The following is a 23,294-nucleotide window of genomic DNA, read 5'->3' as shown; positions in this document are numbered from 1 at the left end:
TTGATAGTCATCTTGCTTGGGGTTCACTGTAACTTTATGCCATTGGGAAAATTTTGGACATTACTTCCTCATATACTTTTGCTGGCCCATTTTCTCTCTTTTATCTTTCTGGGACTCCTATTACATATCTATTGGACCTTTAGATATTGTCCTAAAAGTCCCTGAAACTGGATTCATTCTTTTTTCTACCTTCTTTCTCACTGTTTTCTGATTTGGATAATTCTACAGATGTATTGTTAAGGTCACTGATTCTTTCTTCTATCAGCTCCAATCTACTCTTAAGTATATGTGGTAAAATTTTATAGAAAAATATGCTTTTTCAGTACTAGAACTTCTGTTTGGTTACTTTTTATATTCTATTTCCCTGTAGGTATTTCATATAATTATTTATTAACATCACATTCTCCTACATCCTTTGGTATTGTTATAATAACTGCTTTAAAATCCTTGTGTGCTAATTCTTATACTTTTGTCATGTAGAGTTTGGTCTCAGTTGTCTATTCTTTAGAATGTGGGATATCTTTTTCTTTCTTCATATATTGCGTAATTTTTAAATTGTATCTGGATATTATGAATGATACTTTGTAGAGACTCTAGATTCTGTTATGTTCTTCTGAAGAGTATTGATTTTACTTATTTGTTTTAGGGGGCAGGGACTGTGACTAAATTCAAACTGCACACTGTAAACTGTCTCCTATGCGATATGAGTCAAAATCTCAGTTCAGTTCTTTTAGCTTTAGCCACGCTGCTTGGAGGCTGTCCCACACATTAGGGATTCAGGAGTTCACCAAAGATTTAGGCAAACTTTATATATACAGTATTTGAGGTTTCTCCATCTCTGTCTCTTTCCTTTTCATATTTCTGTCTTGACATTTTAGTTGTTGTGGTGGCCTCAACCTGTCCTCTGGTATTTCAAGCCAATAAAAGAAGAGGATTTTCCATCCTGGTTTTAACTACACCCCGTTCCCTATCATGCATGGCACAGACTGAGGCCTGCCCTTAGGGGAAAAACTGAAAAGAGGTGAAAGTCCCTCAATGCCTTTGACTCCCCTCCAGTATCTGCCTGCTTCTTATCTCTCTCTAAAGTCTTCAAATAATTGTTTTTATTTTTAGTCCATAGTTTGTAGTTATTATTGGCAGGAGAGTTAGCATGATAGGAAATGCCATTACCAGAAGGAGAGCACTTGGTGTAATTTTGGGAGGTTCTTAGAACTACCTGGAAATCTTGGAATGGAGAAGTGAGAATGGAGAGAAGAACCTTCTTGCATTGGTTTGCTCGCCTGGGTAGGTTTCCATCCCAAGTTCAGGCAGATCAGTCACCACTTATGAGTCTTGGACCCAGATACAGTGTCTACTTTCCTCCAGCAGTACCATGTTGCCATCAATCTTTCACACAGCAGAACTGTGTGGGTTGAGATGGTGGCTCCTTTAATTACACATTGGAGAGTGGGCTATGGGGTCCACGGTGGGAAAATGGGCCAGTCAGAGGTGTAATTCAATGTATAACATTATTATTTAGGCATATAGTATTTCATTTGTATTCTTTCCCCACCTTGCAAATATTAGGGACAGACTTGGGTATTATTAAAACCTATTTTTCATCTCTCCTTCTATTCTGAATGACAGCTTTGCTAGGTAAAGGATTCTTGGCTACATATGTTTCCTATTCAGCACATTGAATATTTCCTGCCACTCCCTTCTGGCCTGCCAAGTTTCAATGGACAGGTCTGCTACTACCATTATGTGTCTACCCTTATAGGTTAAGGCCCATTTCTCCCTAGCTGCTTTCAGAAATCTCTCTTTATCTTTGTATTTTGCCAGTTTCACTATGATATGCCATGGAGAAGACCTATTCTGTTAAATTTGAAGGGAGTTTTCAGTGCCTCCTGGATTTGGATGTCTGCCTTCTTCCCTAAATTAGGGAAGTTCTCAGCTATAATTTATTCAAGTAAACCTTCTGTCCCTTTCTTGCTCTCTTCTTCTGAAACTCCTATGATACAGATATTATGTTTCATTGAATCACTTACATCTCTAATTCTCCCCTTGTGGTCTAGTATTTTCTTATCTCTCTTTTTCTTGGTTTCATTGTTTTCCATAATTTTATCTTCTATTTTTTTTAATGTTTATTTATTTTTGAGAGACAGAGAGACAGAGACAGAGACAAGGCACAAGTGGGGGAGGGGCAGAGGGAGACAGAAACACAGAATCAGAAGCAGGCTCCAGGCCCCAAGCCTTCAGCACTGAGCCCGATGCGGGGCTCAAACCCGCAAACTATGATATCATGACCTGAGCTGAAGTTGGAAGCTTAACTGACTTAGCCACCCAGGCGCCCCCATAATTTTATCTTCTATTTCACTTATTCTCTCCTTTGCTCCCCCCACCCTTGATGTCATGCATCTAGTTTATTTTGCAGCTCATTTATAGCATTTCTTAATTCATCATGAGTATTTCTTAGTTCCTTGATCTCAGCAGCAATAGATTCTCTGCTGTCTTCTATGCTTTTTTCAAGCCAAGCTATTAATCTTATGACTATTATTCTAAATTTTTGCTCAAATATGTTGTTTGTATCTGTTTTGAGCAATTCTCTAGCTGTCATTTCTTCCTGGAATTTCTTCTGAGGAGAATTCTTTCGTTTCATCATTTTGGCCAGTTTTCTGTCCCTTACGTGTTTTAATAGCTCATTATGTGTCCTGCACCTGCAAACACTATTATATTAAAATGGGGTCATACACTGTCCGGGGCATGGCCCTTCAGGAGGTGTTTTTGGAATGTGTTGCTTGTTCTCTGTTGTTGTGACTCTGGTTCCTTTATCTCCCTACTCATAGTGGTGGTTTGGACCTACCACCAAGTGTGCTTTGATTTTTTTTTTTGAAGTAACCCAGCTATATGACCTTGAGAAGACTACTTCATGTATATGAGCATGAGTCTCCACCTCTCAGCCTCCTGGAAGGGACTGACTAAGGTTTGACCCGAATGGGGTATAACTTAGGGTGCAGGCAGCCCAGGGTACTCTGGCCTGGATGCTGCCTGTGGGAGCTGTGTAGGTGGCCAGAGGAGTGCACAGCCCCAACTCAATGGCTCTGCCCATTTCCCTGTGCCTCCACCATGCCGGCTGAGGCTTCCTTTCTATTGTCACAGTCATCACCTTTCATGATGGTTATTGCAACAGTCAATAAGGTTCTTCTTTCAAGCCACTGTACACACAGACAGTAGTATAATCTTTTTAGTGTTTTTTAAAATATTTTCATCTTCCCCAATATACATTATACACAGACCTACAGTTTTTCCTCATTGCTTACCTCAAGCAATGAAATCAAAACTCAGTCTGATATTGAATATCCTCTACTACTATTACTGTGCCTGCCCTTTAAGTCCACTTTTGTAATTGCTCTCCATCTCTCCTGTACACAGAGAATCCCCTCTGCCCATTAACTATCTGTTTGACAAAATATGGTTTCCTCCAACTAGCATGTATTCCCTTCCTCATGAAGCCCCTTACAAACTCAAAACCCTGCTCAAAATCTTTCTTCATCTCAAAGCCAAGAATAATATTAAAAATAGCAAAGGGCTAAGAATGTTAAATATTTTAGAATTTCTGTGCTTTACTTGAGTCAATAGGTTTTATGATTTTGCTGTTACTTAATTTTATTTACTTTTTACGTGGTAAAATACACATAACATAGAATTTACTATTTTAACTATTTTTAAGTGTACACTTTGTGACATTAAGTATATTCTTATTGTTGTATGACATTCACATTTGTTGTTGGATTGTAAGTTTGTTATATTTTCTGGATAACAATTCCTTACCAGATATATGATTTGCAAGTATTTTCTCCCATTGTGGGGGTTGCCTTCCACTTTTGATAGTGTCCTTCAATATGTGAAAGGTTTTAAATTTGATTTTTTCTCTTGTTGCTTGTGTTTTTGGTATCACATTCCAGGAATCGTTGCCAAATCCAATGTAATGAAGTTGTCCCCTTATGTTTTTTCCTAAAAGTTTCATAGGTATAGCTCTTATATTTAGGTCTCTGATCCATTCTGATATGGTTTAAGATAAGGATCTAAATTCCTTTTTTTTGCATGTGGATATCCAGTTTTCCCAATACCATTTGTTCCAAAGGCTGTCTTTGACCTTTGAGTGGGATTGGCACCCTTCTCACAAATCATTTAGTTATATATGCAAGGGTTTATTTCTGGACTCTATTATATTCAATTGCTCTATAAGTCTATCTGTATGCTGATATGCACTGTTTTGATTACTATAGCTTTGTAGTAAGTTTTGAAATAAAAAAGGATAAAACTTCCAACTTTGTGCTTCTTTTTCAAGATTGTTCTGGCTATTCAGAGTTACGTGAGATGAATTTTATAATGAGTTTTTCTACTTTTGCAATAACTGTCATTAGGATTTTGATAAGAGATTGCACTGATTCTATAGATCTCTTTGGCTAATACTGACATCTTAACATCTTTCAACTCATGAACATGAGATTTCTTAATCATTTCTTTGTCTCCTTCAATTTCTTTCAGCAATGTTTTATAGCTTTTAGTGTTTTAGTTTTTAGTTTTTTAGCTTTTAGCCTTTTTGGTTAAGTTTATTCCTAAGTATTTTATTCTTTTTGATGCTGCTGTAAATGGAATTGTTTTCTTAATTTATGCTTTGGATTGTTCATTGTCAGTGTATACAAGCACAACAAATTTTTGTGTGTTGATTTTGTATCCTGTAACTTTGCTAAATTTTAACTTTATTTTTAAAACTAATTTTATTCAATGATATGTCCTATGAATGAAATGTGAAAACTACAGAAAAGCACAAATAAATAATATTACCCACAATTCCATGATTCTGAGCTAGCCATGCACTATGTTCTTTCATTTTCTTCCCCCCCCCCATCATAACTATTAATAGTTTTAGTCCCATTCTGTTACTTAAGAGCATATAATGAACTTGAGTTATTTTAGTAAAGACATATGTTCATAAAAGGTCACTGCCTGTCTCCATGTCTCCTCAGCTCAAATTTCTTGAAACCCAACCCTGACTCTATCAATATTTAAAGGCCTCATTTACAAGTTGTAAGATGGTTTTTATATAATTTTTAGCTCTTTAGTTGTGGAACCCGAGAGACAAACCTCATTTGAAGACAGCTTTGGGACACATAGTGATATTGTAATTTTACTAAATATTTCTTAAGGGTGGACAAAAGGGTCCACTTCTTTTCATGGACTTGTTCTCACCCAGGGAGGAAATTATGAGTCAGAATTTTTGGTCTTAAAGCACGAATCAGACGATAATAAAAGAAACGTGTGTGTCTGGGTAGAGTGATACTCATTTATCCTGAATAGATATATGACTCTGATATCTGAGATAGATAAATTTTATTCTCTATCTTTTGACAATTGGTTGAAGCTTTGAAATTTTGGTGTTTTAGAAAAGTGGCATTACCAAAAATTTGGGCTTGGCTCCAGTTCCCTTATGGTCTTATTAAGGAATACACAAATGTGGTCAAAGGATGTCAAGGGATCGCTTCTTGGCCTTTCGGCTAAAATCAAGTGTAGGATGTCAAGTGAAAGGGTATAGATGCTTAGAATTGTTGTTTTACATGATGTTCAAAAGGGTGTTCCACAGACATTCATTCACTCTGTCAATAAGTATTTATTGATTCCCTACTACGTGCCAGGCCCAGTTCTAGTTACTGGAAACAGGTCAGTGGATAAAATACAACAAGTTCCATCTGGCTCTAATTCATGGTTATGCAACAGTATCATCCTTGGCTAATTGACTTAACCATTCTGTTTCACATTTGAAAATGAGGGAGTTAGATTATATTATCTCATGGTTTCTTTCAGTTCTAAAAGAAATTGTTTCATAGTGCTATGATTCTGACTATTTGGCATACACACTGCCTATATAATTCCAGTTCAGGAGTTCATAATGCTATCTACTCCCAATTTGACAAATTGTTGACTTCTCCTCCCATCATCTCTTGGCCCACCCTCCGCCTATCTGTTCTCTGTTCCCAGCAGCACTGGAAAACCTATAATTACACATGGATATCACCAGTATGTTATAATAGCTTCACTTCCATGATATTCTGCTAAGACCAAATGAGTAAAAGCAGACAGGGCAGCAACACAATTCCCAGACAATGTGATATCCCTTAGCTGTACACTATTTTTATTTTTACTGGGCTCTCATTTGTTATTCATTAGCACTCCTAAGGGACAAAAGAAAGGCAATATGCATTTAACTAAAATCAGCCCGTGGTTTCAAGAATATCTTCCAAAGCAAATGAAAAAAATAAAAAAGAATATATTAAATATGAGTTAATCTTATTTTCCTTTAAATACATGATTTTAGTTTATTGCTGTAATTAGAGTTTGAGAAGTTTACATTTGAGAGAAATAGAAATCTTCCAACATCTCTATTTATCTCTGAAACATACCAGATTGTACCACTTGGCATTTCATTTTTTACATCTTTGCTGACTCTTCCACCACAATTTCTCAAACTTAAAAACAAAACAAATATCCCTATCTATTCCAATACTGTACTTAATTTCCTATCTTAAAGAACGATACACAGTACTCCCCTAGGTTCAAAAAATAAGAGCAACAGTTAAAAAAAGAAAGGCACTCCCTATCAAGGCCATACTTTCCTTAAGATAGTCTCATTTTTTCACTCAAGGTAGCAACAATATAGGAAAGATGATAGGTAAAATTAGACTTTGCTGGAAAATATCAATCTGTTCTCAGCACTGCAAATAGTTCAAACACACACACAGACACACACACATGATGTTTTCATTTTTTTTCCTTATATCATAGGAAAAGTCCAATAATATTAGAGACTTAAGTGAAGAAATTTTGCTACCCACATGATTTCTACTGATGCTAGTTATATGGGGTATTACTAGAGGCTTTTTGGTGAAGTTTGGGAGGCTCTGGGTAAGTAAAATGGAAATGTTTTCCTTATTATAGGATAATCTGCTAATACATATTGTGATTCTCCTAGAAGGAAATACTGCAAACATTTCCAAAATATATTTGACCATTATGGGCTTTATTTGAAGAGTAATTCTCAGAAACTAATGTAGTGTAACATTCTTACTTTATAGATGAGGAGACTTTGCTCACAGTTGCTGGGGCTTGCCCTGAGCTCACACAGTTATCAGCATAATAGAGCTAGAACTATTTCTCTTGACTCCTAGCGAATGTTTCCTTCTAAAGAAAGACAAAAACGATTTGAGATCCTAATGTTTTGTCCTCCGTCATCTCGGTACATTCCTAATACAATATCAGTTGTCTTAGTACCAGTCACAAAGTTAGCAAGAGTTGACACAATAGCTATCCTAATGGAACAATTTTCTGGATTGGGATCTGTGAACCAATGGGGTTTGTGAAGCTCCTATATCACAGACTTAAAACCTAGTCTATCATGCACTCATTGATTTTCAAGTTGAATTTCAGGAGAAAATTCATTTCCCCAAACGTAAGTATTTAAATTTCTTCCTTTTCCCCTTGCCACTGATTCAGTGACCTTATTTAGATAGTTGTCTTACCTATAAAAGGAGGCAGAAATAGCAATGATTTATATGTGGTGTAGTCAGTTCTGGTTAAACTAAAATATTTAATTCTAAAAGTCACTTAATTGAAATATAGACCTATATTGCAATGAAAACATATTTTACATAATCAAATCACTATGATAAAACCCATTACTATGAAAAAAATCCATGACATTAATACATTTATTCTTGTATCCGGAGAATGAATGGAAATAGTGTCTCTACTGAACCATTGATTACATATCTCCACACAAACTCTTACACTAAATATTAACCAATGGCCATGACCTCCTAATTTGTCAGGAAATACCTGTGATCCTAGGGACAAAAAGTCCAAGACCTTCCAAAGATGCCTACCACGGAACTAAAATGAAAAGCATAGCCCCAGAAGTTGGACATAAGATCCGAGTGCATCCCTGTCTTCCATTGTTCGGGCACGCAGATGCAGCCAGAATGTAGCTTTTTCTACAAATGCTAAACTAAGTGAGGGAGGAAACTATTTTACTTTTTAATTATGTGGTATTTTGCCTAACTATCCTTTTGTTTCTTAAAAAGGAGACAACTTTCCTTTAATGACCCACTAGTTTAAAAAAATCTATGGCACTGGGGAATTAAGGATAAGGAGACAAGCTCTTAAACTGGGTTGTTTTTCTGCACACTAATGAAGTTCATAATTTAATTGGAGGAATTATTAGAAACATTCTCTCTTTATAATGGTGCAAACCTCAGAGGAAAATGAGCTGCTTAAGCATATATTCTCCTTGTAATTCAAGAAATCCTCAAGGATTTAAGAAATATGCTCCAAATCAGAATGGCACTCAGTTGTCCACTTAAAATGGGTTCATACCATAAATCTTGATTCTAAGCATTTCCACTGGAGTTAATGCTTTGTATTGTTTTTTATTTTCAATTATGGTTACTAAGCTTTTCATTTGAGTGCTCTTATTTACTGAACTTCATTCTCCCTTTAAAAGAAGAGGAAATTAAATTTTAAAAATTTGGATGGTAAAATGTTATTTATGTATTTAACTTGAATAAAAGACTTAAGGATAGGATCATTGACTGCAAATTTATGAAATGTTATCATATGAAAGAGGTAGTACACTTATTCACTATAGTTACAGAAGAGCTAATGTAGTCTAATACATGGAAGTTAAAAGGAAAAGCAGATCATTCTCAATTGAAAGGTAAACTCTTAAAATAAGCTGGTGTAGTTGCTAATTTCTAAGCTTATCCATTAATATTTGTGGTTTGTTTTCATGTTTGAGGATGCACCTTAAGCAGAAGTGGTTGTGGGTATTAAAATTTATGGGAAAATATGGGGAAAAAATTAACATTTAGAAAATTCAGTGCATTTCTTTATTTTTTCTCCCCTTAGAAAATGAGACACTACCATGAGAATTTTATTTTAGCAGTGAAGCACCTAGAGCTAACACAATATGTCAAATAAGCCCAATCAAACATATAAAAATGAGTTAAGAAGTTAGGATTCAGATAAACACAGTGATCTGATACAGTGAAATACACCATATTTCAGCTGAGAGTCATGGAGAGGGTGACTCCCAGAACATTCCAAGAAGGGCAGAGCCATAATTTAAATTGTTGCCATTTAAAGATGGCTCCTTTAGGAATATTCTGGGTCTCCTGTATGGATTGAGCTCACTACAGGCTAGTGTGACTATATTAGCACAATGCAGAGAGCATGAGGTTTGTAATCAGCAACATGACTTTGTCACTTTATTATTACGTATGGGATGTTTAAAAAAACAAAGTCATGGAACTTCTCTGATCCTCAGTTTTCTCATCTGTAAAATAGGGTTAAACAATACCTGCCTTAAGTTTCTTTTTTTTTTAAGTTTATTTATTTATTTTGAGAGACAGAGAGAGAGAGTGAGAGAGAATGAGCTGGGGAGGGGAAGACAGAGAAGGGAACAGAGGATCTGAAGCATATTCTGTGCTGACAGCAGAGAGCCTGATGCAAGGCTTGAACTTAATGAGCTGTGAGATCACGACCTAAGACATGAAGTCACGATCTGAGCTGAGAGATCATGACCTGAGCCAAAGTTAGACGCGCTTAACCAACTGATCTGCCCAGGTACCCTGCCTCACAAATTCCTTATGAGGATTAAAAGAAAGAAAGAACCTGCCAAGAACCTTGTAACTGAGTGCCACACAAACGTAAAGGTTTGTTACTTAAAATATTCATGGGGGCTATTAGAATTACTTAATTCGTTCCCCCCTTTTTTGATTTCCTCCTAGTTCTCAGATTATTTCAAAATTTCCTTCAGAAATTACCTCTTAAATGACAGTATTCCACAGAGTTCTGTAAATGTTCTGTAAGTGACCACAGTCATTTATAACTGCAAGGGAAAACACCATATCATATCATATCATATCATATCCTTGTCATCCATTCCTTAAACTTCAACCATCACATGTAAGGCATAATTTTCAAACCTATATTTCTAACTCAGACCTCTTTCTGCAACACCAGAGCAGTATTGTTAAATCCTTGACTAAACTCTCTACTTGGATTCCTACTGAAGTCTTTCCTTCAGCCCTTCCTTCCTCAAAATCTGATTGAGGCCATCAAGTCCTATTGACTTTGCAAGCAACTCTCAAACCCTCATGTGATGATGGCTTTTATGGAACTTAGAGAGCTTTTCTGGACTCCTCATTTGGGCATCAGGACTTGGAGTTACAGCTTCTCCACCACTGAGCAACGTAACAGCTCTTCTTGTCTCTCCCACAGTTCCCTGCTAACCACAGCTGCACTGAAATATCCTCTAAAACCATTGCCTTAGAATGTTTCTCACCTGCAGGGGTGCCTGGGTGGCTCAGTCAGTTGGGCGTCTGACTTCGGCTCAGGTCATGATCTCGCAGTCTGTGAGTTTGAGCCTGCATCGGGCTCTGTGCTGCAGCTCAGAGCCTGGAGCCTGCTTTGCGTTCTGTGTCTCCCTCTCTCTCTGCACCTCCCCCACTCGTACTCTCTCTCTCTCTCAAAAATAAACATTAAAAAAATTAAAAAAAAAAGAATGTTCCTCACCTGCGCTTAGTTGATATATGAGAATCCAAATAATCCAGTGAAGAAATGGGCAGAAAACATGAACAGACACTTCTCTAAAGAAGACATCCAGATGGCTAACAGGCACATGAAAAGATGCTCAATGTCGCTCCTCCTCAGGGAAATACAGATCAAAACCACACTCAGATACCATCTCACGCCAGTCAGGGTGGCTAAAATGAACAAAGATGTGGAGAAATGGGAACCCTCTTGCACTGTTGGTGGGAATGCAAACTGGTGCAGCCATTCTGGAAAACAGTGTGGATGTGCCTCAAAAAATTAAAAATAGATCTACCCTATGACCCAGCAATAGCACTGCTAGGAATTTACTCAAGGGATACAGGAGTCCTGATGCATAGGGGCACTTGTACCCCAATGTTTATAGCAGCACTTTCAACAATAGCCAAATTACAGAAAGAGCCTAAATGTCCATTAACTGATGAATGGATAAAGAAATTGTGGTTTATATACACAATGGAATACTACATGGCAATGAGAAAGAATGAAATATGGCCTTTTGTAGCAACGTGGATGGAACTGGAGAGTGTGATGCTAAGTGAAATAAGTCATACAGAGAAAGACAGATACCATATGTTTTCACTGTTATGTGGATCCTGAGAAACTTAACAGAAGACCATGGGGGAGGGGAAGAAAAAAAAAAAGAAAAAAAGGTTAGAGAGGGAAGGAGGGAGCCAAAACATAAGAGACTCTTAAAAACTGAGAACAAACTGAGGGTTGATGGGGGATGGGAGGGAGGGGAGGGTGGGTGATGGGTATTGAGGAGGGCACCTGTTGGGATGAGCACTGGGTGTTGTATGGAAACCAATTTGACAATAAATTTCATATTAAAAAACAAAAAACAAACAAGCAAACAAAAGAAAGAGAATCCATATAATTTTAGATTTCCTATGACATGGAGGGCTCAGAGGCCAAGATACAGGATTCCTTCAATGTTCTTGGAGATCCAAAGAAAGAAGATCCACAGAGAGAAGATGGAAGGGCATCTCCCAGGATTTGTCCATCCCACCAATTCCCAACTATTCAGAGGTTCTTAACATGCTGTGTTGTTCTTAAACATAATTTTTGACCTAGAATACACATTCTGCCCTGGCTACTTAAAATTCTGAAGCACATATTTCAAGATACCATGCAAATGTCATATCCTCATCAAAACTTTTCTTAGGCTTCCCAGATTAAATTAGTATCCCCTTCCCTGTCATCAGGGCACTTTACACATTCATATGGTAAAAGCACTTAACCCAAGCCATCATCATTTTTTGTTTACACCTCTGTGCCCACTCTGGTTTCAGCTGCTTGAGAACATTGACTATGCCTAGTACATCTCTGTTATACTCACTGTCTAGCCCAGCGTCTGTCCCAGGGTGGAGAAGGAGTATTTTTTGGTGACAGAAAGAAGGAGGGTGTTATAAAAGCAGAATCTGTTATGTAGTAGTACAGCCCAACCTCAATAATTAGGACTAATTGAGAAGAATGAACGAATGCCAGGTCCAATGCTTCAAAATCGCCTTGCAGGACGCCTCTCACAGGAGAAGTGAAAAGTAAATATTGTGGTACATTTATTCAAATTGTGGCTAGGAAAAAGACAGAGAAATTGCAGGGTAACTGGTAAACCTTTGGTAATTGGCAGACCACTTTCATATTACATGATTTTTCCAAATTATTTGAGAAAAATTGAAGGGATGCCCTACTGCTTTGATACTTTTAAACTTCCCTAGTGTTCTTGCTTACCTAATATCACATGTTTCTGCACTAAAGATTTGAATGCCTAGCTTTAAGAAAGTGAATTCCAACCTCACTTCATACTAAGTACAGCAAATACCAAGGCAGTGACATTCAAAGAGTAAGCATTTGCAAATAGATCTGATTCCTCCTGAGGGTGAGAGTGTAGTGGGGGGAGGGGGGTGTCTTTCTCACTCTAGACACCTAGTTAGAGTGGCTCTGTTCCTCTACCTTTGCAGATCTTGGGATTAGGTAGGGAGGGTGTAGGGAGGGAGGGTGTGGTTAAGAGCTGGAACAATAATGAAGTGAAGGAAACACCCAAAAAGGTAGCACATGGAACTTCTGAGCTAGCACCCCCTGGCTCCTTCCTTGGAGATTAAAAAATAAGGGGACAGAAGGCAAAATCAATTCTGTAAATAGTAACAGACAACCAACTACTTGTGAGGTGTTTGGGTAGGTGCTGCAACGGGTAAGGAATGAATAAGCACCAGGGAGAAAAAATACATTGATAATTATTTTTAGAAATATTGTGTAACAAGGCGAGTAATGGAGATGTGGGTTAGAGTTTTCTAGGCCACTGAGAAAAGTTCTGACAATTCTGTCCTAAAGTTTTTGAGGTCAAAAATGATTTTCTAGGGGCACCTAGTGGCTCAGTCACTTAAGTGTCCAACTTTGGCTCAGGTCATGATCTCACAGTTTGTGAGTTTGAGCCCCATGTCAGGCTCTGTGCTGACAGCTTAGTCTGGAGCCTGCTTCAGATTCTATCTCCCTCTCTCTTTGCCCCTCCCCCACTCACACTCTTTCTTTGTCTCTCAAAAATGAATAAAAACATTACAAAAATTAAAAAAAAAAAAGAATATGATTTTCTATTATCTTAAGTCTGAAACCAGTACCCTGATACATTGCTGGTAGCAAATCTTACAGATAAATGAGCACATTATCAAATGTTCATTTGTCTTTCAGATTTAACAATTATTACAATGAATCACATTACTTCCTTGAAACTGTTCATCTCAAAGAAACAATAAATTATGCTGAGTTTATATTCTATAAAATCTACACATCTGACAAATGTGATGTTCAACTTTTCAATTAATTTAGTTACAAAAGCTTGGAAGAAAACGAAACATTTAAAAATCAAAACTTCCAATTGTGCAACTAAGAAAACATTTTGGACATTATCTCTATTTAACAGCCTGTGACTTGAACTCCCTGTCTGTGTAAAAAGATGTTCAGAACAAATATCTACTCTTCATTTCTCCTCTCACCCCTCATCTGGGTAGATTTTATTTATGCATTAGATGACCTTTTTGGCCATTAGAACCATCTTGCTTCAGCAGTTAATTAACACAAGTACCATAATTTAATACAGTTAATGCTACTTGATGCCCTTTAATGTACCTTCCATTAGTGATATTATTGTAGTATTACCCTGTAAATTAAAATGAGATCAAGACTAAGAGAGCCACTCTTTAATTAAGGTACTGGCACACTGTACTCGTCTATTATTCACTAGAGAAAATCACCCTGATTTACTGAAGTAGGACATCCATAAGTCAGAATTAGTCCATGAAGATTATGAGGTTTATTGAACAATGTAAGTACTACAGAGTCGCTGAGATTGCCAACAGCCATGTTCCCTCTTTTCCTTCCATTATCTTAATAAATACACAATGAGAGGGAGTAAATGGAAGCAAAATAAGTATGTGGCCAAAGAAGAATAAAATTTTTATGATGGGATTATAGTTTTTGTCACCAGTAAAACAGGTATGAGATATATCACATGCTAAAAGGAACATAAATGCTACATTAGTCTAATAACAATCAAAACATCACCTTTACAGCAAACAATACTAGTGTAAAACATAAAGGCCAGGGAGCCTGGTTCAGTCTGTTAAGCGTCTCACTCTGGCTCAGGTCATGATCCCATGGTTCATGGGTTCAAGCCCCATACTGGGCTCTTGGCTGCCAATGCGGAGCCCACTTAGGATCCTCTGTCCCCCTCTCTTTCTGCTCTTCCCCCACTTGTGTGCTCTTTCTCTCTCTCTCAGAAATAAATAAACATTAAAAAAATCCATCAAGGCCATGTGCACATGTTGCACAAGAATTGAGAATTGGAAATCACAGTCAAGTCAAACAAAGACTCTCCTGTTTTTGTTTCATAGCTTCATATACCTCCAGGTGAAAAATCTTGTATTGTCTGTCCACTCTTCTATGGATATTTGCCCACTTTCCCCAAATAATAATGTCAATTCCCACACTATGACCTGGGTGGTAGTAGAGTGATAAGTCAATAAACATCATTATAATGATAAGATATGGACATGAAATGACACATTAAATATTGCAGCCATTTCATGGATGGCCAAGAGCAGGTTCAGGGCAACAAAGGGCTTCTTATATTTTGGAAAGTTTATAATGATGAGGTCTTGGAAAAGGAACCCTTAGAACTTTCTTTTGGACATCATCAATTAATATTTAATCGTTTTGTAGATGATTTGCTCTATAAGAAAAAGTTAACCCTACCGAAATTTTCAAGGGTAAAATGTATGTATCAGCTTCTGTGCTGAAAGGCCTGTGTACCAGAGGCAGCTCAACAGCTCTCTTTAGTGCCTCCATTTCCCTTATATAACTTAAAAGCTGGAGACACGCCTGAGCCATCAGGCCTTGCTTCCTTAGTCCCTCCCTTAAGACTAAAAATACCCCAGCCATCTGGTGCCTAGCACAGTACACGCCAGCATCAGTTTTGCCCTGAGGAATTTGGACAGAGTTTAGAGGTGACAGAGAAGGACCTGATGGAAGGAGCTCACCTCTATTGGACCTTTCTCTCTTGCCCAGCTGCTTCCTCACTAGCTTACATTTGACTGGTGAACAGGAAAAGGCAGAAGAGGGGAGTCCCAGAGAAGGGAGGATGGTTCCTGCCAATTTCCCAGTCACCAAAATGCAGTTGGAGAATTCTAGTAGGACCAGGGATAAAAGAAAAGTGGTAAATCTGGTGGGAGTCTACATTTCAAACATGCCACTTTTAAGAGACAGTATGTCTGACCTCAGTAGAGAATGCATAAAAAATGCCTGTCACTTTATGGGGCGCCTGGGTGGCTCAGTCAGTTGAGCATCTGACTTCGGCTCAGGTCATGATCTCACAGTTTGTGAGTTCAAGCCCCGCGTCGGGCTCTGTGCTGACAGCTCAGAGCCTGGAACCTGCTTCGGATTCTGTGTTTCCTTCTCCCTCTGCCCATCCCCCTCTTGTGCTCTGTCTCTCTCTGTCTCTCAAAAATAAATAAATAAATGTAAAAAAAAAAAATGCCTGTCACTTTAAAGTGTATTTATACTCTTTTTTAATCAGAGGAAACAAGAATGAATGTGCAGTAACAGAAGTAAGTCCCAACAATGGTTATATCTCAACCAAAAGCTGCACAAGATTGCCTTCTTTACAAGTGGAAGATGACAGTGTTTGCAGAAGTTGGACTCTAAGGATTTTGGCTTGGATTAAAATTTCTCAAACTGCAAAAAAACTAAATTAGATGATACTATCTAACAGTGCCGATCACACTAGGATTCAAATTCAAATCTCAGTTTATTAATTCTGTAGCACTCATTCTTGTAGATGAACAGAATACTTGTTACTTTGTTGTGGAATGCTATTGTTAATAATACCAACATCAATTATTTTTATATATTATAGTCCCCCAAAATAAGAACTGGAAACTGATTATCTTTTGCTAAGATATTTATGAGTATGATAGCTACCTTTTATTATAAATAGCAAATTCATATTTAAGGCAACAGTCCCAGATTGCCCACTCGTGGTGCCCTGCTAATACATAAACATTCCTCTACACCCTAGAACCCATAAGCTCAATAATGTACCAATACATATTTCTCTCAGAAATACTACTTTGTTCTAAAGATATCTTCATCATATGTCACCAAGACCCTACTTAAAAGTTTTTATTTGTATTAATTAATTAATTAATTAATTTTTAAATATTTATTTGGGGAGGGGGAGGTGGGAGAGTGTAAAGGGGGAGAGGGACAGAGAGAGCGAGACAGAGGATCTGAAGCGGGCTCCGTGCTGACAGGCTGACAGCAGTGAGCCCAATGTGGGGCTCAAACCCACAAACTTTGAGATCATGACCTGAGCCGAAGTCGGATGCTCAACTGACGAGCCACCCAGGTGCCCCCGGCCTTAGTTAAAAGTTTTTATTTTCTATCTATCTATCTATCTATCTATCTATCTATTTAACTTACATCCAAGTTAGGTAGCATATAGTGCAACAATGATTTCAGGGGCAGATTCCTTAATGCCCCTTACCCATTTAGCCCATCCCCCCTCCCACAACCCCTCTAGTAACCCTCTGTTTGTTCTCCATATTTAAGAGTCTCTTAAAGTTAAAGTTTTTAAAGAGGCGTCATTGCTAAAGATTCTAGACTCTTCCAGGAGGAACATGAAGCTGGAATAAAATTGAGAGTAGGTGGCCACCAGTTCCTGCTACTTCCCACAGTTAAGATTGTGAAACCTTTACTACAATACCGAGGTCATGTCCACCACTCCATTCTGTGTGCCTGCTATGGTCTTTACCGTAACATCAGTGACCTCTTCTTTCTTCTCGTGCACAAGTACAACAACACTATCAAAAGATAGGTCGAGTCAACTCTTGGAAAGACCAGGGAATCTCAATTCTTCTCCAGTTTGTGAGGACAGGGTTGCCTTAAGGGATGCTGAAAGCCAGTAAACCTAATGGAGCCTGCCTTATTTGTTTGAATTTCATAATTGTTAATTAAATCTACATGATTTATGCACCATTTATATTCTTAAGTTCATATATTCTGACTTAAAGCTATCTTGGCATTGTTAGAATGATTATTGCTTTGCTTTGCTGTTTTTTTCCATTTTGCTGTGTATTTCACTCATCTTTAGTTTTCCCAGCTAATTACCTCATGCTTCAACTCCCATCAGTTGGTTATTTGGATAACATACCACACTTAGAAATCTGGTTGAACAGCTCTATGTAAGTAGCCCTGGTTCTTATTACTTGAGGTTTTCATTAACACATCCTCAAAATTCTCAGAAACTTGCTCATGTGTGTCTCTGATGTATTCTCAGAACCAACTATATGCTCAACTATGACCATTCAGGTGTTTAAACTCTGGTCCATCTGTAATTGACCCATAAAGTGAAGCAAGCCTGCCTCAGGTCCATATTTAAATGGCAGCCTATCTTTTTAAGACAGTAACGACCAAAAGCCTGAAAAGTAGAGCTACTCCTTTTTAATAAATGTGTGACATTCCTATTTGCATTTGGCTCTGATTTAATATATTAAAGGAATATAACTCACATTTCTGAAACTTTTTGGGGGGCCATACAAGAAAACAAAAACAGAGTTGTACCATGCTGAAACCCTCTCTTGCACTTGAAAACAATGGAAAGAGAAATTTCTTATCTTTCAGTATCTTTTATAGAGCAGCTGGCTTTGTTTCCCCTGGTTTCATTGTCTTAAAGACTTAAACCACCCCCTGGTCTAGGGAATTCCTTGGTCTCAAATAAGATGCTATTCTTTTTTCTTTTGTTTAAATTCTAAGAAATCCTGCCAGGTTCAGGCTCAGTGACAGGGAGTCTGGGATTGCAAATGACTGCTGAGTAAGAAGGGTCTCAAATTTCCCCAAACCTACCTCCAGACTGGCGTTCTTGAGAAAATGGTGTAGTAGAAAGTGACAAATGTCACTCTCCAGCTGTGGGGCCAACACACTGGCATTTTCTTTGAACAACCGTTCTCACTTAAGTCACACAGATGTTTTCTTACCTTCCGTGAACCTTTATGTCTGAGATCGCATAAAAGTAGCGTGCCAAGTGTAGCTCATCTACAAATATTTCCCCAACCGCTGGTCGCAAAAGCCGTATCCTCAGGTCTGTGACTGTAAAGAAATCTCTGAGTTTCTTGGTTGTATCCAGCTGTCCGTAGAGAGAAGCCATATTGCGTAGCCATGGTCCAGCAAAAAACGCAAACCTGTCTTTGATTTCAAAGTGGATTATTTTGCTATTTGTCATATACCCCGTAGAGTACTCTTCAGTGCAAATGATTTCTAAGACCGTATGCTGTGATAAATCCTTCACGGATTTAGGGTCCATGTGAAAAGCGTCTAAGCAGTCTGTGGCATAATACTGATAGGGCTGCCATGTTCGTCCATAATCGAGAGATTTCTCCAGGATCATTTGGTCTGGACGCCCCGATTCGAAGGTAATAACTATGTTGTCTGTGAGCTCAATGGTTTTGCTCCAAGACAGAGTGATGTTAACCTGGAGAGGCTTGGGATATTCCTTCCAAGTAGCAGACTGCCAAAATGTGGATGGATGTCTTCCTTCAAAATCAAACATCAGCTCAGGGGGATGCGCCAACTCGGGGGTACTTGCATCACACTCATTATTGCACATGTAGGGGTTGCCCTATGGAAGAAGAACAAAAGAGGGTGCATCAAAACACTGGTTTGACACAAGTCTTGCCATATTGCTGTTGCTGAGTAAAAAGCTAGGAAAGAAAGAAAGGGGGGGGGAGCCCTGTCTGCAGTAATCATTTTTATTTGCCCTAACTGGATTCTCCTTTTTAATAGCTTTTAAAAAAAAATGAGGCAATATGGTAATTTTCTTGTCTTGTTTCCTTCCATGGGCTTTAAGAAATGAAAACAGTTTATTTATCCCATATGTGTTAGACCCATAATGCGGTCCCAGAAGCACAAAGACACTGAGCAACTGTCTAACAGCTCAATACCTCTGTGTCCTCTTAGAAAGATGCTATAGAAAAGCAAGGAAATTCCTCCATGCCTCAAGGACGTTCCTCAAGAGCATAGTTCTTTAAAAAGTCATTTTTCAAGCAAACCTTTAGAATTAGCAACGAACCGTAGATACCCGTGTCCTGTTTGGGAAACAATACCCCCCTACAACATCCAGTTTCTTTTTGCTTCGCCTCAAATCCATCATACTTAACTAGGTCTCTGCTTCATAAAGCCTTCTCTTAAAGCATTTACTTTGTTCACCACAAATCATTAAAATGTGGTATACTACAGGCTCTGGGGCTTGGTCCAAACATCTGCCATCCTATTAGCTAGAGGCAAGGGGATTGCACAGAAAAGACTTGGGGCAAGGGTGTGCTCCAAGTTATCAGGACAGGACACCCCAGTACTTAATTAGAAGTATAAGCCATGGCTACTTGACGTGTTACTCTGTGCCGGCCCATAGTCAGCTGTCTGTCCATGGATGTTGGCCATTACTATAATTTCCCTCTCACAGAAGCTAGTTCCTTCACAGTCCACTCAGACAAGAAGCTGGAAATAAATCTTGTATCACCACAAGTTACAACACCACTTATGCTACACTTAATAGCTGCTTTCAAGCTTTCATCAGATGATTCTTTGGCAAAGAGCTGGCTCCCCGATTTTTGTTTATTTTGCATTTAAGAAAATAAATGGTATCATTTGGAGCCAACTATCCAGGCATTTCTCTCTAATCCTCTATTGGGTAATTATAAGCATGGATGGGTGAAAGAATCGACCCTTTGACATTGTCCTTAGGCTTTCTCTTGTAATTACAATTAGATTTTTTTTTCTTTTTCATGAACTGAGAACTTTTCATCGTATCTGCAGGATGCATGAGCCAGGTCTCAAATAATGAATTTACACGATGGACCTTGGTGCTCAGTTACCAGCTGACTCCCATGAAATGTGAGATGGACACTGGAGAATTGCTTTGGCCTCCCCAGAGGCGATTTCTCCTACCCAGTCAGCTAATACTCTCACTCTCTCTTTCCCATTAGTGCAACTGAATCCTAAAGCTGGCAACAGGTTTGGGGGACTCAAGTATAATTGAGATGGGCAAGAGAAAGGAGAGAAGGTACATTATCTGAGGAACAGAACTGTTTTAAAAATACATCCGAGGCATCAGTGATAATGGAAATGTTTCTGTACTTCTCTCTCGAATTTCAATTCCCTATTCCTGATCCCAGCGTCTGTGGCACTATTTATAGTAACCCCTTCAAGAGGAGCCAAGGGGGGAAAATACATTTCTGTTCCAGGTGGAATAAATCACCAAATTTATTATTATTTAAACTCTCTTAAGCATACCAGAGAGCCAAATGCAAAGCTCTGCAAATTGGCAAAGGCTTTTTATGGAGGGCTATAAATATTGTGGAATCTGTCAAGATTTATAAGTTCTAAATATATGTAAATGCACATTTTACTGCAAGGGGTCAGGTTTACACAAATCACACCTTCATTTGAAATTTACTGAAAAAATATGGTCACTTCAAAATCTACCAGCATGTAGCCATCTGCACAATCATTAACTTGGATGCTACCACCTTCCTCCTGACAAAAGCATCTTCATCTGAGGTCAAGGGTATCAAAACACAGGAAATCAACTCTGCAGGATACACCAAAGTGAGTTATCAGGCATTTGTATTAAGTCATGTTGAAAGATAGCATTTCTTCGACTTGAGCATTGATGTGCAGATCTTCTCAGATGGGCATAGGGTGCCGAGACAAAGAAGGAGGTACAGTAGACTGATTCTGGGTATGGGTCGATACTAGCAAACTCGTCTTAGGAAATATACTTGAAGGTATCTATCTAAAAAGCATTCATTCCTACATTCAATAAAAGGCGTTGACAATAACCACCATTTATTTAGCACTTATGGGTCACTTTACATCCATTATCCTGGGTAGTCCTTTCCACCCCTACTATATGGAAGAGAAAACCGAGGCATAGAGAAGTGTTATGCAACTTGCCCAAGGTCACATATCAAAGTGAGTAAGGGACAGAGCCAAGACGAGTTCCTTCTGCCCCTGCCCTGACCTGCTTAATTCCCAAGTCAATGGAGTTACCTATGATGCAACCCAGTCTTAGAAACACAGTTGGCTGGTTAGAAAGCAAGGGCCTAAAATCAAAATAGGTTTGGGAAACAGCTTAAGATCTTCCTGCCTTAGAAAGCCCTAATGAGCATTATCATACATCTCAGATGTTAAGAATCTTCCTCAGCTTCATGTAAGACCTAGTTTCAGAAACTTAATTTGACCATGGAGCCACTTTTTGCTTTAGTAACCTCTATTTATATGCCACAGAAGTAGTGTTCTGGAGAACACCCTTTGAGATTCCCTGCTTTGTATTACTCTTAAAATTGTAAACGTGTGGATGCCAGAGAGCACTGCAAAACTCAAAGTTTTAGTCCTTTAGTGAAGACATGGCCATACAAAGCACTTAGTCTGCTTTTGTTCCATAAGGATACCCTTCCATAGGGGCTCAGCAGGACAGCCAGCTCAGGATAAATGCTTATATTTACATCAAATTGTCAGCCATCAAAATGCATGCCAGGACAAGGAGACAATTTTATTGCATTGCACTGATCTGGTGCTGTAGGCACCTGAAAAATGAGAAAAAAGTTTCATGCATGCAATAATTATTTATTGATTGCCTACTATACTACTATATTTAAGGCACTTGTCTTGGCTTTCAAGAGGCAGTAGCGAACAAATCCAAGTCCCAGCTTTTAGCATGGCTTCCATTTTAGTTGGGGGAGATGTACTAAACAAATATATAATGTTCTATAATGTTACATGGTGATAACTACTAATAAACCAGTTAAAGGGGAAAATGGTGTTGGAGGAGGAATACTGATTGTAATTTTATACTGGGAGGTCAGAGAAAGTCTCTCCTGGATAATGTGACATTTGAACAGATTAAGAGCAATTCCCAATTTACACTGGAGATGATCAGAGTTTGACCAGAATGATAGTTTTGTCCTTCATCTGACTCTACTCTTAGAGATAATTTCAGCAGCATAGCAATTTATTGAAATGGATGAGTAAACAAATCATTTCTAAGGAGATTCTACACCAAATGGCTCACACCCCCCCCCCCCCAAATTAATTGAACCATTCTTATTTCATAGACCTCATGCTCTTTTAGGAGATTCATGATTTGATGACCATTAACATAACTTACTGAGAGACAATGATATTGAAAGAAAATTACTAGGGAAAAACAAAGATTTCATTTTGCTCCCCTCAGAAAAAGCTTGCATTTGTGGTGAGAGAGAAAAAAAAAAAAGAGAGAGAGAGAGAGAGAGAGGCAAAGAAGCTGAAAACCTTACTATTCTAGAAAAAGAAAGCTAGAGGAGAGATTATATGCTAAAATATTTCGTGTAAATATTTCACAAGGGTGTGATTGGTAATACTGTTGTTACAGAGAATTATCAATATGAAAACAATTGCTGTTAAAAGGATTAGATTAATTAAATTTTCAACGACTTCAACCCCACCCTAATCCTCCCTAATACCATTAACAATGAAATTTATATAAGAAAAATAACTTTCCCCTACTTGTGAAAGCAAAGAACACTTCTTGTTGCTAAATCTAACAGATTCAGGCATTAGCAAGTGTAAGTAATTATTTTGTGGCCAGCAGGCAGCTTTAAATAGATCTTAATTTAAGTCCTACAAGTAACAGATCCTTAACTGATTGTCTATGGACAAAGCAGAAAATATTTATGACTGTGCTGATAATATTTACACCATTAAGAGATGCCTAAATAATTAAACAGATATTGCTGCTAAATGTTTTTGTAACAATTAGAAGATGAAGATTGTGATGCTTAATTTCATTTAAAAAATGTTAATATGTTACCTCTGGGAGAATTGAAGTTAGTTATTAATTAGCACTTTGTAGCCAAAGTGGAATGTTATTCTTCCTTAATACTCTTTCAGAACTTAAAAGGATAAATAAAATTTGAGACACGTTTCTATTGATGGAATTACCTTCCTTCTGTCAAGAGATACTTTGACAAGAACAGTCCTTTCAACTCAGATCTGCTAGACCCTTCCGAGTTAAAAAAGAAAACCTGCATAAGCAGTAATCCTTGTGGTTCCAACCATTTTGA

The 23,294-nt window shown here is 38.0% G+C and overlaps 1 protein-coding gene across 12 annotated transcripts in view; it reads right to left on the bottom strand.

Moving 5' to 3' along the window:
- The window catches only part of NTNG1 (netrin G1), a 340,737-nt gene that overhangs the window by 133,798 nt on the left and 183,645 nt on the right, over window positions 1–23,294 (bottom strand). For all 12 annotated transcript variants that reach the window (XM_045478470.1, XM_045478468.1, XM_045478472.1 and 9 more), the window contains one exon: window positions 18,174–18,814. In XM_045478470.1, the coding sequence (XP_045334426.1) occupies window positions 18,174–18,814 (641 nt within the window). The remainder of the gene's footprint in view (window positions 1–18,173; window positions 18,815–23,294) is intronic.

This window comes from Leopardus geoffroyi, chromosome C1, assembly GCF_018350155.1.
Source record: "Leopardus geoffroyi isolate Oge1 chromosome C1, O.geoffroyi_Oge1_pat1.0, whole genome shotgun sequence".
Lineage (NCBI taxonomy): Eukaryota > Metazoa > Chordata > Mammalia > Carnivora > Felidae > Leopardus > Leopardus geoffroyi.
Note: the sequence above shows the minus strand (reverse complement) of the source record. Positions and strands in the feature narration are given on the sequence as shown.